The sequence below is a fragment of the Vombatus ursinus genome, unplaced genomic scaffold, assembly GCF_900497805.2.
Source record: "Vombatus ursinus unplaced genomic scaffold, bare-nosed wombat genome assembly UNPS02014791.1, whole genome shotgun sequence".
Lineage (NCBI taxonomy): Eukaryota > Metazoa > Chordata > Mammalia > Diprotodontia > Vombatidae > Vombatus > Vombatus ursinus.
In genome coordinates this window covers 45,335,286-45,353,741 of record NW_020954569.1, presented here as the reverse complement: position 1 = coordinate 45,353,741, position 18,456 = coordinate 45,335,286, and the positions used below count along the sequence as shown (strand labels likewise).

At 37.5% G+C, this 18,456-nt stretch overlaps 1 protein-coding gene and 1 pseudogene across 1 annotated transcript in view; both read right to left on the bottom strand.

The window, feature by feature from the left end:
* LPCAT1 (lysophosphatidylcholine acyltransferase 1) overlaps positions 1–18,456 on the bottom strand; it is a 152,216-nt gene that overhangs the window by 7,720 nt on the left and 126,040 nt on the right. Inside the window, exons 11-13 of the mRNA XM_027868845.1 lie at positions 16,965–17,118; positions 12,645–12,743; positions 6,000–6,141 (exon numbers count right to left, since the gene is read on the bottom strand). Of these exons, the coding sequence (XP_027724646.1) occupies positions 6,000–6,141; positions 12,645–12,743; positions 16,965–17,118 (395 nt within the window). The remainder of the gene's footprint in view (positions 1–5,999; positions 6,142–12,644; positions 12,744–16,964; positions 17,119–18,456) is intronic.
* On the bottom strand, positions 7,036–12,005 carry LOC114047933 (annotated as a pseudogene).

Sequence of the window (18,456 nt, the reverse complement as noted above, 5' to 3'; positions counted from 1 at the left end):
CTCCGTATTCTAACTTATCCCTCATATTCAATTAGTTGCAAGTGTTTTTGCTCCTACCTTAATCAATTGACATGCATTTATTAAGCACCTATGTGCAAAGCACTGGAGATAAAAAGAATGAAAATCACTTTTCAGAGGAGCTTACCTCCAAAATAGCTCTCACGTTCGTCCCTTTTCTCCCTCTTCTCTCACCTCCATCCAGCCTCACACCTACTTCAACAGCCTCCTAATTGTACCCAGCATCTCCTCCCACTAAATTGCCCTCCCACACAGCTCCCAAACTGATAGGCCCAAAGGCCAGTTCTGACCACTTCCCTATTCAAGAATGCCTAGTGCCTACCTCCAGCTTCCAAGATAAAATACAATGTCCTCTGTTTGGCTGGTAAAGTCCTTCCCAATCTGACTCCAGCCCTTCCAGGCTTCACATACGTTGTTCTCCTTCACACAATCTATGCCACAGCCAGACTGGCCCAGCCTCTAGTCCTTGATGTTCCATCTCCCATATGCCTACTATTGCATGTACTATTTCTTATACTTGGAATATACTCTTTCCTCAACTCCACCTCAGAGAATTTTTGGCTTCCTTTTTTTATGCTTAGCTCAGGTGTCTATTTTGACAGACTTGATCCTCTCATTTACAAATCAGCCCCTGTAGGTTATTCAGGCAACCTTTTTAACTCATCTGGAAAACTCAGCTCTGATCAAAAGGTAAATAAATTTTAGTTTAGATGAATTGGCGGTACGGGTCCATTGCGTTTTAGTCACACAGGTCTGGGAGGAAGTAGATTCCTCCTTTTCTCTGGATTACCCTAAATGGGATGATATGGGCATAGATAAGTCTCTTTGACCAAGACTGAGTGATCCATCATGTCCCCCAGACCCTTATTAGAATAAGCCCACCTCTCATTATAATATTCATCCTCTCATTACTTGTTAACCAATCAGAGTTGAATGCCACCCTCAAGAATATCCACTCTTCCAAGGGCATAAAAGCATTGAGTGGGTCTATGAGGGGTCTTTGGTATTCAAGAGTGCCACTGACCCCTTTTATTCATTATCCACTAGCATTAATTAACAAAATGATTAGTTACCCAGAAACTATGTCTCTCTGACTTCTTATATGTCACAAACAGAACAGGTAATAAAAAAAAAAACCTAAAGGAAAAAAAAACCCAAAGAAAAAAAAAACACCAGAAAGCCTGAACTTCTGTGGCTAAAAATACCTAAAAGTTATCTTTTGGATGGAGTTGGGAGTGGAGGGGTTTTACAGCAGGCAGATGGATTCATGTTGTACATGTAAGTTAGACATTTCATACATCAAAGTAACTGTCCTGAAATGATACAGTACCTCTCCAAAGATGCTAGATGCTGTTCTTGGGTCAACAGCTATACAGATGATCCTTCCATGACACTTTTCACTATTCATGGAGCCACAGTTAAGCTAAGTATTCTGAATTGACACTAACCCTATCAATCCCTTCAGCCTGACACTCTGGCTGAGCCCTTGTCATGGTATGAGGTTGGCTAGGGAAAGGCTGGGAGACAGATTCTCCATCTGTGGTGTCATGAGTGGGGCAAAGGGGATAAGAAAAGGATCAGGAGCAGATAGCTCTACTCAACTGTGGCTCAAGTAGTGTCAAAAACAGCCAAGTAGGGACAAAGGGAAAATGCTTTTCAAAGTATACAGAACAAAAGCCCTGAGGATCCTGGCAATTCCTCACTTGCAATATATTCAATGTAAATAAAAAAAATACTCCCTCACAGCTCTATTACTAATAATTGTTAAGTACCTCTGTCTTTATTCGGTTAACTTACACTGAAAGTTCTACTTAACTCACTTTTAAACTCGGTTTCCTCTGGAAAGTAAGTCCATTAAAAATAGCACATAGCACATAAGCACAAACTGCTTATGCTAGTAATTGGTAGTGTTCATTAGTAACTTTACGGCATAAACTGTTTTCTGAAGAATATAATAAATCCCAGACTATGCTTGAGCTATTTACTTTTCTTTTGTGGGTATTATCTAAAGAAAAAACCCACTAGTTTGGACTTTTACACTAATAAACTATGTCATACCAAAAGAGTTTAAATTGACAAGCAGCAGTTAGTTGTTCCCAACCTCCTCCATCCTCAATGCTCCCTCCACCTGTTTTTGCACATAGAACTTCACCTCTTATTTTACTGAGAAAATTAAATCCATCTGTCTTGAGCTCCCTCATTTCCCCTGGCTCAAACCCTTTCCCACATTTTTCTGTTCTCCTCTCCTTTGCTCTGGTCTCTGAGGAGGAGGGAGCTCTTCTGCTGGCAAAGGTTAAGCCCTCTACTTGTGCCCTGGATCCCATTTCCTTTCATCTCCTCCAGGAGGCTGCCCCATCATGCATTCTCTCACTCTCCTACTTTCTCATCTTCAATCTTTCCCCATCATTCATTCTCTCACCCCCCCTCCCATTCACTTGTCCTTCAAGCTTTCCTATTTCTGTTGAGCACAACACCATTTTTTGAGTCCCTCAGGTTCTCATGTATGGAGTCATCCCAGAATTTTCCTTCTTCCCTCGCTATACTGTACCATTCAGTGGATTACCACTCAAGCAGCTTTGTCAAGAAAATCCCAACTGGGGTCACGAGGAGTCAGTGATTGAAACAACTGAACAACATATTCCAAGCACAGTGCTAAGCACTAGGAATACAAAGAAAGACAAAAAGTCCTTGCCCTCAAAGGACTTACATTCTAAAGGGGGAGACATGTAAATAACTAATACATACAAGGTAGGTATGTATTATCAAGGTAGAGAGGATACTCACGAGGCACACATAAGACTTGGGAACAACCCACATTCCATAAGAACCAAGAGGGGAAAAGCAAGTTTGTGTTGTGAAATGGTCACTGGTTTTGCTACGGTCCACAGGGTCATGAGTAGTCAGGCATGACTGAACAAAGATGGAAAGTAATTTCAGAGGTGAAGGAAGTAAGTATTTATATAGCACCTACTATATCCTTCACCTACTACATGCCAAGTATTGTGCTAAGCACTTTTTATAAATACTATTTCATTTGATTTTCACAACAATCCTAGGAGGTAGATGCTATTATTAACCCCATTTTACAGTTGAGGAAGCTGAGGCAAACAGAGGATAAGTGACTTGCTCAGGATCACACGACTAGTAAGTATCTGAGGCTGGATTTGAACTCAGGTCTTCCTGACTTTAGGTCCAGTGCTCTCTCTATTCACTGTGCCACCAGCTACCTCCAAGGTAGGGAAGGCACTCGCTGATGGAGAGTAATGGAAAGGCTTCCTGCAGCAGGTGGGAGCTGAACCAAGTTTTGAAGGAAGCCAGGGAAGGTAAAAGGTATAGCTGAGGGGCAGAACATTCCAGGCATGCAGGAGAACCAGTTCAAAGTGACAGAGTCAGGAAATGAAATGTCAGTGTGGCTTATTTACTATGTCTCTAATCCCATTATTCCAGATATACATAAGCTCTTCAACTGCAAAATATGTATCTTATTTTAATCTGTATCCTCAGTGTCAGGGGCATCTGGGTGGTGCAGTGAATAGAGCGCCAGGCCTGGAGTCAGGAAGATCTGAATTCAAATCTGGTTTCTCAGACACTTATTAGCTGTGTGACCCTGGGCAAGTCACTTAACCTCTATTTGCCTTAGTTCCTCATCTGTAAAATGGGAATATACTGGAGAAGGAAATGGCAAACCACTTCAGTATCAGAGTCAGACTCCACTGAATGACTGAACATCCTCAATGTCAAACACGGTACTTTGTTTAAGTAGGCACTTAGTAAATATTTATTGCATTGAACTAGACCTTTGTTTTATTCTATTGTTGCCAGCAGTATCTAAAAATGCAGTGTGATTGCTTCATAGACAAAGGTAAAGGGAATTCTCATACATTCTAGGCCATGAAAACAGAAAATCTGGTCAGGAGAAAAAGATGAATGCAGTAGAAAGGAAATAAAGGAGGGCCAATTCCTTGAGGCTTCAAACAAATAGGAAAGGTGACAAGAAAAGATCTAGTATTGGGAAGTATCTCATGAGATATGTATCAGGAGGGAGGAACCAAGCCAAATGACCAACATGGGGTTTGAACTTTTAAAGTCTTGATTGAATTCATGATGCTTTTGTTCTTTAGCTCACACTCTAGAATAACTAGAGAAAGGAACTCTAATAAGAACTAATAAGTGTGGGCCTGTGTATATATATATATATATATATATAGGTTGGATTCTACTAGACAGTTATGGATCCTTCACCAAAGGTAAGCTGATAGAACCAGTAGAATTATGCAGTGGATTACTGGAGTCAAAAACATCAATGTAATGTTTTCACTGCTGAAATGGCTATAGCCAGTGACACCTTGTGGAAAACACTGAAACAGTTTTTGCTTAGAAATATTTCACAGTAATAACCCCTGTCAAAGTGCTTGCCTTTTCAATGATGGGAAAACAGAAGAGTAGAGGAGAGAATTTGGAACTCAGAATTTTAAAAAACAAATATTAATTTTTTTTACATGTAGTTGGAAAAAAAATATTAAAAAAGAGAAACATTTCACAATAGCTCTCTCTTTTTGAAAGATCACCCAGCCAGTTTCTTTGGGAAAAGCAATACCCTAGTTACTTGTCTTGGAATTCTTTCATTTGGATATAGCTGGTGCTCACATTGTGTTAAAATTAGGACACTGTCAATTTCAACATATAGAAAAGACACAAAGAAATCACTTTAGATATACTTTGTGGAAAATGGCAACTGTTTAATTTTCTTTAGTGATAAATCATCTAATAATGAGGATGCTGGTAGGTATTTTTTCTTCTGAAAAACTTAACATGGTAGTAGGTAGATTTCTATACTTCATGGTTCCCTAGTGAAATCTCTAACTACTAGCATAAAAACAGCATTGTCTTAAATTTGTCATTTCCATGGGTTCTTGAAATGATAACATTATTTTGTGACATTAAAAAATAATGACTACATTAAGAATTGGAAAGCCTAGGATTTAATTTCTGCTTTCCCACTATTAACGTTGGGTGAGTTCCTGAAATGCTATGTTCCCTTGGTTTCTTCCATGTAAAATATGACAGTTAACTCTTGACCATCTGCTTTGTGGACAATCTATAATTTAAAAAAAAAACCAAAACCTTAAAATCTCAAACTGGGCAATTTTTGCTGTCTAGCATATTCTGGGGTCACTTCTGCCTGAACCATTAGGTGCTATATGCTCAGGAGGAACCAAGTGTTAATTTTATTATATAACAAAAAGTATAATTAAGAAGGTATATTTTAGTTTGAAATATAAGTGGATTTTTGGTTATCCATTGTTTTGCTTTTAACTGTTTTACTGGTCTCCTTCATAAGCAAAAAAAACTGAAATTGACAATTTTTTTAAAAAATTAGATGGTACTAGGCAAATACGTTTTCCTGGGTACTGGATATCACAAGTAGTACATGCATTATGGGTATCATTTTGAGAACCATGACAGAAATTTAATAAATCTCTCCTTAGGTATGACTATAGTTTCTCAAAATGTGGAGGAAACTACCACTAGCATGAAAAATAGCAAACAAAAACATACAAACAAGAGGGGTCAAGCCTCAAATATCCTCAAAATCTTCTAATTCATGACCTCAGTTACCTACCCCAAAGACTTCAATAAACTCAAAAGACACTAAGTTTCATACTAGCATGTGTATGAAGAAGTGGAAGAAATTCCAAATAGTTTCTCAGAGATAAGGAATGCAGAAAGGAGACAGAAAGAAAGAATCGAAGGGGATCAGTCTCTAATAAGTTCTCTAAATCCCCCTATTACTCCTTTCTTTGGCAATTCTGTCAAGGATGAAAAAATGGTATAAAGATAAGGATTAAAATAATCTTTTGGAGAAGCATAATTTTCATAATTTTCTTTCTCTACATTTGTTGGATATTGCCAACAATGGATAATTTATGATGTAGACTCCCTAGGATTGCCTGGAGTTTCAAAAATACTTTAGAACTTACCAAATGTGATCTTCCCCTTTTCTTCTTCATCTATAGCTCTAAAAAGATCAGTGACATTAAGCTCTGCAACACCTATGGCAGTCTTCAGAATGCAAGCCAAATCCTCTGCTTTTATGCTCCCATCTTCTTGTGATTCATACATCTGAAAAGGCACAATGAAACCTTATTCATTTATATCCTTCCCATTACCTCTGTTAAAATTCTATCTGCCCCTTATGGCCCATGTGAAGTTCCATCCCCTTTGTAAAGCATTGTCTGATGGTTTCAGATTCTATAATCCCCTTTTCCATATGTATAATGTCTATACCATTCATTTTGACACTTACTGTTAAATGACTACTGAGCACCTGTGATATTTAAGGTATAGTCTCATATTGCTTATTTTATACACATTTCTCTTCCTCCTTCCCTTTTCTATCTCCCTCCTCCTGACCTTCCTGTTCTTCTCTCTGTCTCTTTTGAGCCAAGACAGACAGATGTCCAGACCAAAACAAAAGCATTTATAAGATCAAACATGTCAAAAAAATGCACATATGAGAATTAAAAACAGCCAATTCAGTTCCCAGGCTCTCATCATCAGCTTGGGTTCCAACATTGAAGGTTGATGTCATGCATGTCTGGGTTAAATCTCTTCACCCACTCTCTCCTAAATTCTAAATAACACTTACATTCATATTCAAGTTCCTCTCCTTCTTTAACCCAATCTATGGCATTTCATCATAGACCCCACTAAGATACGTACAAGAAACAAAGGCCACTTGGGAACTCAACTCATTGTCTCTCAGCATGATCTCTCCCACTCCTTATCCAATGGTTCTTCTGAGTTTAGAAGTTAAATTTTTGTACAAGAAGGAAGAAGGGGAAAGGAAGACAGGAATAAAGAGACCAGAAACTGTCCTCATGAGATCCCAAACTACACCCCTAGATCCTCTTTTGCATCGATTTCGATCTTAGAATGTATGTTATGGAATGTATTCTTTTTTTCCAGAGATAAATGAGCACTTTTATTTCTTTGTTTCACAAATAAACTGGCTAAAATAGCTGTTTCCTGTGGGCTAATCAAATAGACCAAATCCCATATCTTCATCAGACTCCTCTGATTCTTTCTTGGTTTCCACCTTGGCTGGAGTGGCAGCAGCAGGTGTGCAGTAGCTGGAGTAGCGGCTGCAGGGGGCAGCCACTGCAAATGTCAAAGGGTCAACCAGGGAAGGCTTTCACCTTTTCAGCAAGTGGGAAGGTGTACTCAGTCTCCACAGCTACAGCCAAGACTCACTTATACCCATTGAAGATCATGCGGGGTACTGATACAACAGCTGGGTAGCCAATCTACAGACAGATGCTGGAAACATTTCGGACATCCTCTAAGAACTGAAGGTGCAAAGTATCTGTGCTGTCCAGCACTTTAGGATTGTAGAAGCTACCACTGTCAAATACTTGCTGAATGATCAGTCCAAAGGAGAAGGGGTAGACGGTCAGCATGGTCAACAAAGTGGCCTCACTGGCTCCCACTTTGTCTCCAGTCTTAATCAACTGCACATCACTCAAGATTTCAATGGTGCCCCCAGAAATCTTTGTATTGATACCCAGAGCCTGGAAGAAGGAAGCCAGTGGGGATGGCATGGTGTAATGGCACTGGCATGGGCAGCAGCTGGCACCTTACTGGCCAGAAACATGTCTCTAATCTCAGTCATATCTTCCTTGGTGAACACAAAGCCCACATTCTCCCGAATATGAGGCAGCAGTTTCTCCAGGGCAGGGTTGTTTCTCCAGATGCCTATGAATGGCTTTGTGCACCATGGTGTTTATTTTCCCATCAATACTACAGCCTTCCCATGGAGGGACATCTGGATCTGTTACATCTGCTTGGAGCCCACATTGCTCCCACAATGAAATATTTTGGATAATCATACACACAGAACAACATAGCACACACAGCAGCTATTCTGGAGATGTGTTGCCAGACTGCAAAATGGCCAGCATTGTGGGAAAAGAACTTGGTGGAGTTGACTGATAAGCAATGACTTTGAAGGTAGATACTGCACAGAACCTCTAAGTGAGTGCTAGAGAAGACAAAAAGGAGGGAGAAATGCACTAGGCCAACATGTTCCTGCCACTCCATGCCCTGAGAATACCCTGCCTTGATACTAATGATGCTATTGCCCGATACCCATGATTTCAATGACCTAGCTGCCTCCAGGTATGCAATGACTGCAGCTGGAATGCTCATACTGACCACAGTCAATCGGATAAGTTTTCCATATCTCAACCAGGCTCCATATTTATTGATTAGGATTTAGCCTTATCAACAAACTCCAGTCTCCCTATTATTTCTAGGATACAACCTGGTTTGGTTTAAAAGTCCTTCTTACCTTTCCAGTCTTACATTTGATTCCTCTCTACCCACTCTGTGATCGAGGACACTGGTTTCCTTGTTGTTTCTCTCATAAGATGTTCCATTTCCCTAACTTCTATGCCTTGGTACTTTCCCCCATGGCTACAATATTCTTCCTCCTTGTCTCTGTCACCTGGTTCAGATAAACCCCATTTTTTTTCATAAGTCCCCCTTAATGGTAGTGCCTTCCCTCTGAAATTACCTCTGATTTATCTTGTATATATTTTGTATGAACATAGCTGTTTGCATATTGTCACTCCCATTAGATTGTCAGTTTTTGAGGACAGGGACTATTTTTACTTTTCTTGGTATTCTTGGCACTTGGCACAGTGCCTGACATAAAAAATTCTTAATGAATTCTAGTTGCCTGACTGAATGCAAACTTCAAGATGGCAGGAAACTACAGCCTAGGCTTCTTTTATAAACCCCATGGTGCATGGTACAGAGCTGAGGTTATACTAAGCACTTAACAGACTGACTGACCTGGATAACACTAATTCACATTTTGTGTTACAGCTAGATCCTGATTAGTATGAATGAGTCTTCTGTAGTGGTTCCTTCTATTCACATTTACACTATTTGATATTATAATTATGTAAAATATGGTCCTTTGTTCCAGCCCAATGGAAATGTCCAACGCAAATTTAAACAATGTAGTCACTTCAGTGGGATTTATCACGTACACATGAATTGGGACCTAGCTGTATTCTGAACAAATTATTGCCCTACATTTTGTGTTATTTTGTACATAGCCTGAGCAAGAGATAAAAGACTTACAAGACAAAGGGTAATGGTTCAATCTTCTCAAGAGAATAAACTCTTACATTAAAAGTAATTTCTTTTTCTTCAGAAAATGGGGAAAATAAAATTTGGCAGTACCTGCTCCACAGAATTTTTGTGAAGAAATGTCTTGTAAAACTCTAAATCTTAATTATGGATTATTATTATTATTGACATTAACAATAATAATTTTTTAAATTATTATTTGGTAGAATCGAGCCATTTCCTTCTATGTTTATTTTCAAAGCTTCTTTAAGAAGGTTAATCCAATATCTAGTACCAGATTAGGAAGTGGTCAGAAAGAAGCTTACATAAAAAGGCCTGGGAATTTTAGGGGGACTTCAAGCTTGGTATGAGTCAAAAGTGTGATGCTGTGAACCACAAAAGCTAACATGCTCTTAGGCTGTGGTGCCTGGAACAAAAGGAATGACACTGGGCCATGTCCTGATCAGCTCACACATGGAGTACTGTCTTTAGTTCTGACTGTACATTTTATTTTATTTTTTTGTGAGACAATAGGGGTTAAGTGACTTGCTCAGGGTCACACAGCTAGTGAGTATCATGTGTCTGAGGTCACATTTGAACTCAGGTCCTCCTGACTCCTGGGTCGGTGCTCTATCCATTGCGCCACCTAGCTGCCCCTCCAGCTGTACATTTTAGAAAGATCATTTATAACATGGAGAGAACTCAGAGATTAATGTGAAGTGAATTTTTAAAATGCCATAGAGAGAAGGTTGAAGGAATGGGAATATTTAACCTGGAGAAAATATAAGACTTGGGATTTTTCTTCAAGTTTCTCTAAATGGTTATGATGTGGAAGAGCAGTGGGCCTTTCAGTTTGGCCCTGGGGAGCAGAATTTGTGATACACAAGTATAACATAAAAGTTTACAGAGGGAAACTTTGTCTCAGTATCATCAAAAACAAGATAACTGAGAGTCATCCTCACATAGAATAGGCTGCCTTCACAAATGATGGTGAAGGGCAGCTAGGGAGTGTGGTGGAGTTAGGAGGACCTGAGTTCAAATCCGGCCTGACACTTGACACTTACTGGCTGTGTGACCCTGGGCAAGTCACTTAACCCCAGCTGTCTTGCCAAAAAAACAAAAACAAAACAACAACTACAAAAAAAACCTAAAAAAACAAGTGATGATGAGTTCTTCCTCCCAGGTGGTCTTTAAGCATAGGCTAGATGGTTACTTATTAAAGATATGGAGAGGGAATCCTTACTTCAGGTACAGGTAAGACCAGATGACCTCTAAGGTATCTTTCAATATTGAGATTATATGAGTCCTTAAACATTCAATGTTATGTGTTTAAAATATGACTTTAGCTTTCAGTTCAGAAAAGTCATATGCTTTTAAAAGAAAAACATGTGTTTTCATGAAGTAAGGAAAAGGCAAGGGACTGGAGAGCCTGGGTGCTTGTTATTGACTTGCTGTGTGACCCCTGGATAAGTCATTTTTCTTCTTATGCAACTCAACAAAATAGGACATTGGAGTAGATTTTGTGCATGAAGGGTACCCTCTAGTTCTAAAAATTCTATGAATCTCCAAATCTCCAAAGACATTATGGTGAATACAATTTTGCATTTCACTTTTTAGTTACAAAGAAAATTTAACTTCAACATAATAAAGTCCTAAAAAAAAAATCAAAATAAAGCTCAAATGCAACCTAATAATGTAATTTCCCCTCACAAGGATGATAAACTAGCAAATTTGCATTTTATTTTAGGTCTGTTACTAATTTTGCAAGATACCTGGAGGATAAAAGAGGTAACATATACTGTGCCCTGGCTTTTCAGAAGAAATGCATTCCATGAACTTCAGATATTGAACAAGCACTGTAGTGGTAGGTGTCTTTGGACAATGATGGCATGCCAAGAGCCAGGAGATTCTTATTTTTTCTCCAATTATAAGAGAACAAACAAGTTGTGCCATTGCTCTAGGGCAGTTGTTCATTGTCGAAAGGTCAAGCAATGAGGCAGAAAGTTCTTTTTTTAAAACCTTCTTTACTAAAGTATCCATTGTTTTTCTGCATTCCTTTAAATTAATATTAGCTAATATATTTATATAAGGCTTTCAAAGTGCTTTATGCAAAATACCTCCTGATTGTTACAATAAAAGTAGATATGATTATTATCCCAATATAACACATGAGGAAATTGAGGCTGAGAGGTTAAATGATTTGCCCAGGGTCACTTAGCTAGTACGCAAAAGTGTCTGAGTCAGGATCTGAACTCATGTCTTTCTGATTCCACTCTATCTACTGTACCTTAGTATGGAGATGCCAGCCATAATATTTTGAGATAGAGTACAGTTAATGATCTCATACTTTCTAGACATTTTACTTGGAAAGGCAATGTTAAACATGTATAAACTTTTATAAAGTGATATAGACTGAAGTAAGGAGAGGCAAGAAAACAATGTTCACAGTTATTACCACAGTGTAAATAGAAGGAACAACCAAAAATAACAGAAAGTCATGTTGTAAAATTATAAAGGGAAGGGAAAAGCATTATATGGTGCCTACTAAGTGCTTCTTACAAATATTACCTCATTTGATCCTCACAATAACTCTTTGAGGTAGGTGCTATTGTTATCCTCATTTTATAGCTGAGGAAGCTGAGGCAAAGAGAAATTAAGTGACTTGTCCAGGGTCACAAAGCTACTAAGTATCTGAGACTAGATTTCAACTCAAGTATTCCTGACTCCAAGCCCAGCTCTTTATCTACTGTGCCAAAGAAGAGTATGTGAGAAGATACCTTCTCTCATTCCTTTGTAGAGGTGGGAAGTCCATGGGCATGGAACATTGCATGTATTTTCATGATTTTTAAAAAATGTATTGATCAGTTTTGCTGATTTTTTTTGTCTTCCTCTTTTTCTTTTTTTTCCCTTTTTTTTGTGGTTATATGGGATGACTGTCTAGAAGGAGGGAAGTAGAATAATACAGGGAGAAACTGAAGTAATATTAAAAACAAGCTATTAATGCAAATTTTATTTTAAATACTAGAGAAAGGCAATATTATTAAATGTTAAGAAGAGTTTGAAAATCCGATGTAACAACTGTATTACTATGGGATTTTATTCATTCCCTCTGTCTCAGTTTGCTGACATATCTAAAAGGTGACAGTGACTGCCCCATTACATCAGAGTTGTGAATAATTACTACCAGCCTTGCAATTTCCTAGTCTTTAGTGGGGAAATTTACTTTGTGCCTGTCTTAGCCACTCTGGCTTTAAACCCCTGAAGGATATGTTGTGTGACTTTCCTTTTTAATTTACATAGTAGACACAATTTTATGGTTTTATGGCAATTAAATAAATATTAATATACAATACATATTTCTAAAAATCAAGGTTATGTTACTTTACTCCAGGCTTGTGTTTGTAAAACTTTCAGATTTTGGAAGAAAAATGTGACAAGTGTTTCACATTTAATATACTTTCGTTTTATATAAAAATGATACCACTTGCCTTAAAAGCCAACTGAATTGTTTCCAAAGTCTTCGATGGTCTACATACTACAGATAAAGCAATTACATATTCCCGTAAGTCAATTTTGCCACTTTCATCCTGTAAAGAAAAGCAACCACCACATCAGTGTTTCATCAACTATGAATTTAAGAATTTAAGAAATGATCAATAGAATTAAAACTTAAAAACATTAACTGACTATTCATAGAAAAGTGCCCATACATATATGTACAAACATATGTACATACACACACATATTTTAAAATTTAGTTGTTGAGAGATGACAATAGGGATTTGACCTCCAAATTTAGAAGACTGGTGTTTAAGTCAAGCTTCTGGTGTGTACTAGCTGGCCAAGTCCCTTCATTTTTCAGTGAACCCCAGGGAGATCTCTAAGACTACATATTACAGAGCAGGGGCTATCCTGCTGTGGTAGAGTGAGATTCTTCAGTGGCAGCCGCTTACACCAATGATATCACATATATAGTGCAAAATTTTTTTAAAATTGTAATCAAGCAAAACTTCTGAATTAGCCTTAGTATAATGGCTTCTAAAATACAGCATGTACAAAGACATGATTCAGGAGGCAGCATGGTATAATAGAGAGGCTGATGAATGCAGAATCAGAGGACACTGGGATAATGTCCCAGGTCTGTTGCTTATTAATCAGTGTGACCTTAAGAGAGTCCCAAACTTTCTGGGCCTCGGTGACCCCATTTGTAAAAGGTGGTTGGACTAGACAACCTCTAAGATCTCTTTCATCTCTAAACTTGTACTCCTATGATTCTTCCCCCAATAACCCTCCCCCCCAACCTACAAATGTCTTGTACATAGCTAGTAATAAGAGACCAGAATTAAGTGGAAGGTAAACATGGAGGGCTTTTAATGTCAGGCTGAGGAATTTGCATTTGATCAGCGAAAAGAAGTTAGAGATGGTTATTACAGAAAAGAGAAGATTGAAGAGAAATAGTTATATTTCTTCAAACTTTTCAAACTTCAAAAATTCAAACTTTCGAAAGGCCATCATGTGGAAGAAAGATTAGACTTGCCCAAGGGCAGAACTAACAGAACAAGTATAAGCTACCCAAAAGTAGATTTCTGCTAAGAAAAAAACAAACAACCTTAACAATGAAAACATTCTAAAAAGGTAATGAGTTCCCTCAAGCAACAGCAAGTTCAAGAAGAACTTAAAATGCACATATATGTATGTAATACATAATATATATGTACCCATAAGTACACATGTGTGTATGTTTACATATGGATGGTGTTCAGTTGTTTTAGTTGTGTCTGATTCTTCATGACCCCATCTTGGAGTTTTCTTGGCAGAGACTCTGGAGTCATTTGCCATTTACTTCTCCAACTCATTTTACAGACGAGGAAATGGAGGCAAACAGGCCTAAATGACTTGCCCAGGATCACACAGCTAGTACATGTCTGAGGCCACATTTAAACTCTAGTCTTCCTGACTCCAGGATCTGTGCTCTTATTGACTGTGCCACATAATATGTGTGTATGGGTGTCCATGTATGTGTAGATATATATGCATATGTATGTATATATGCATGTATGTGTATAGAAGTATATAGGTGCATATGTGTGTGTGCATGTATGTATGTGTATATGTACGTGTGTATGTATGTAGAACATTTATTAAGTGCTTACTACATGCAAGTTCCTGTAGGGAGATTGCAAAGGGGTTTCAGATAGGTCTTTTTCAATTCTGAGATTCTGTGACTATACAAACACTGACGAAAAGTCCAAGGATACTGGCAGTCATATGTAGTGGAAAGAACATTACCACTTACTAGCTGTGTAACACAGGAAAAATAACAACCTCTTTGTGTCTCAGTTACCTCATCTATGAAATAAGAATACCCATAATACCTACTTTATAAGTTTGTTTTGAGAATTCAATGAGATAATGGATTCTTTATAAAAGTGCTTTATAAAACTTAAAGCACACCAAGGTATATGATTAAAAATATTCTATTTTTTTTTGCTCTTTCCCTCCTCATTGCTCTTCACCTAAATGTTTGGGTGAGAAATGAGAAAAAAAAATTCCCAACATCCCAAAATGTTTTTCATATTGAATTTTGCTCCTCTGTTCTCTGAACTATGATTATCCTTACTATTATTGAAGGTGAAAACAACTAAACAGATAGTTACATTGATTTTTGATTGAAGTATTAATTTTTTAAAAACGCAGTCATGTTACACTACCTAAGGACCTTGCAGCTGAATGTTTTGTATTTGACTTTTAGGACAGAAAAATAAATTTAAAGAAAACAAATGGATATGTAAAATGTATTTAAGAAACTGAATTTTACAGTATGTTTGACAGAGATGAGTGTCAAATTAAACAAGAACTTAAGTACCTACTATGTGTAAGACATTGTTCTAGGTCAATACAGATTTAATCCAATGAAATGCCCACTCATAAAAATGACCCTGGGCTAGAAAAAAAAAGTAATATTTTATTCATTAAGGCAGGGATATGTATAATACATCATAAAGAGATTTTCATTTAAAAAGGTTGATAGGAGAAAAAGTTTTGGTGTTTTAGGGTGAAATTTCAGAAGCCGATCAGCCAGAACATCTCTCTCATCATTTTGCATAACTGAAGTTGTATACTTAACAGTATTCCATTTTCCTGTTTTTTCCTCCCTTATCACAGCTCACTTAAACATTTGGATGAGACAACAGGAAAACAAAACAAAAACCACCTCCCCTAAATGTTCTAATCTCAAGGAAAAGAATGTAGTCCTTTCTTTGTGTTAATGCTCCGTTCCTCAGAACTACTGAAGCAAACTCAACTAGTTGGTTTGTTCCTGGCAATGCCATTCCTGCAACTGTCGGGGTAGAAGACAGTTCTATGTAGAGATAGCCCCCTTTACCTTCCAGGCAGATTCCTCCTCAGGGAGACACCCTCTACTACTTGTCTCTGCTAGAGATTTGACAGGCTTTGTTGAAAGAGGCATGTGTCTTTCTCAATACTGTTTTGAATGTATGGTGATATTATATTTTAATAGTGCTATGAAATAACATTGGTTCTATAAATAAATTTATTTTGTCCTCTCCCTGGCATCTGATTCATTTAAAAAAATATTATTATTGATGTCTTTTGTATGCATATCACCTAAATTTCCCCCTGTATTCCTTCCATTTCCCCTCCCCAAAACCTCTGCAAAGAAGTGAGGGAAGATGTTGAAGAAACTTTTAACTGCTAAATATCAATCCATCTAACCTGCTAACATTGTATTGCTTTAGAGAAATACTGGACAGACCCTTATTAGCTGTGAACATTGTTAGAAAGCCTTACAATACAAAAAAGAGATTTGACTACGACTGGGAGAAAATTGCAGCTTTTCTCCAAGAGTGACAGCTTTTGATGTACCAATAGTTCATAGGCAACACTACATCTTCAAATGAATTTTTAACGGTGAGCAATTATTCAATATATTTAGCATTTATACTTCTGTGCTGATAACCATTTCAAAGCAGCTCAGTAATAATATAATCACAGCTGTAGTTGTACACCCCCCCAAAAATTCCAACAATTCCCCCCAAAACAAAACAAAAGAATACAACATTGTGTATTTTATTCCATAGTATCTAAAAGCTATCTTTTATACTACTGATGTCTATTTTCAGGAGGATTTTGTCAAGATTAAAAAGTGTCAACAATACACTGAATTATACATTGCAAAAATTTATTAGTAAAACAAAAGAATGCAGGAAATGTATAAGAACTACAGATTCAATCAAACACTTGGGGGTAGGGAGAGAGGAGCTAAAATGTTTATTAGTTTGTATCCTGTGCAACATGTGATGTTCTAATTAGCAAATTAACTACACTGTTACATTACATTCATTTAATAGACACATTCAAATGATGCTTTCTTCATAAAGACTTCACTAATCTTCTCTCCACCATCTCCCGAGCTCAAGCTGGAAGTGATTTCATAACTCATAGCACTTTGTATATTTACTCTCTCTCTCTCCCTCTCCATTTCTCCCTTTCCTGCTCTGCCTCCAAACACGTGTGCAAATTTAATCACTTTTAAAATTGTATTATATTTAATCCGCATATCTATTGGATTGTAAGCACTCTGAGGGTAGGAACTATGATTTATTTTTGTATTTCTGACACCTAGTACAGTGCATTAAATATCATAAATAATAAATAATAAATGTTTGTTTAATTAATGAACAAGAAATAATACCAATAGGACCCACCATTATCATGAGTTTACTGACATATTAATCTACAAATTTTAGTGTTAGCATGCTTTTCTTTTGTACTAATATAATTCTTACCTCATCAAATAGAGCAAACATGTCACCCAATGTATCAGAAACTGGGACTTCCATGTATGCAGCAAATTCTGAAAGACTAATTTTTTCTCCATTCTTCATCTTAGCACTTTCTGAATATCTATCCAGATCTTTTTCAAGTTTTTCTGGTTTTAACCTAAACACAAAAAGGGGAAAGATTTTGACAATAAAATTGCATGTTATTAATGAGTTGTCTAAACTTTGATTTTAAAATATCAACAAATGGTTTATAATTAATGAAATATTCAGAATAAGCAACAAAGAATATTTTCCCAGAAGAAATGATAATTCTAATAATTTTGAGCCACCCCAAAATATGCCCTTTAGTTGTTGATGTTATCATTTGCCCTTCTTTCTCTTTTCTTTTCCTTTTTTTGGGGGGGGGGTTAGGCAATAGGGTTAGGTGACTTGCCCAGGGTCACACAGCTAGTAAATGTTATGTGTCTGAGACCGGATTTGAACTCAGGTCCTCCTGAATCCAAGACTGGTGCTCTAACCACTGCGCCACCTACCTGCCCCCCATTTGCCCTTTTCTCTCGAAGAGGACCATGGCATCAGGAAGGTGTTGTCATGACACGCAAGTGAATTGGATTTAAGTGAGGGAGGGCTGTGCAAAGTCACTAGCCATCTGGGTCCAGTGGCAAGATATAGATCCGGATGACTGAAGATGGCCCTAGATGCAATGGGAAACCATGGACTTCTAAAACTAAAGTCTTTCCCAGGTTTCAGTTTGACAGAGGCAATGCCCATTCAGTGATTAAGGTTAGATAAGAAATGAGGCAAAGAATGGCCTCTTTTACCTAGTCAAAAAAAAAAAAAATCAAAGACCCTCTGGGTTTCAGGCCAAAACAGAAACAATTACTATTTACATTCACTCTGAGCAATCAGGACCCAAACAATGACCCCATGACCTTGATCCTATTGCCCTTCCTTCCTTTCCTCTCCTTCTATCCACATAGGGTATCATACCCTTACCTGTAGGTGTTCTGCCCAAAGGAATGATAGCTGAAATCACACAAGATATCTTAGGGTTTATGGGCTAGATTTCTTTCTTAAGGACCATGCCTTAACCCCAAATCTCTCTGGCTCTTACTGCTCTTTAGTAATCTTCTGCCAAAGGTTGATTCTCTTCTCAGGTTCTTGATTGATTTCAGTTTCTTACACAATGGCAGACAATTTTATTAAAGAAGTAACAAGTCAACAGTCCCCTCCCCAATACCTTTTATTGTTTTTGTACTTTAACAACAGTTATTTCAACCCCTCCCCATCCCTAACTCTCCACTGAATCTTCCAATTACTCATAATTTGTTGATACTGTTGTATTTTACAATATTCTCTTAGCTCTGTTCATTTTGTTCTGTATTAACCAACAGAATTCTTCCTATGTTTCTGTGAATTCCTCATAGTCATAATTTCTTAATACATAATATTTTATGATATTCATATGCCATAATTTTGTCAGGTGTTCTCCAAC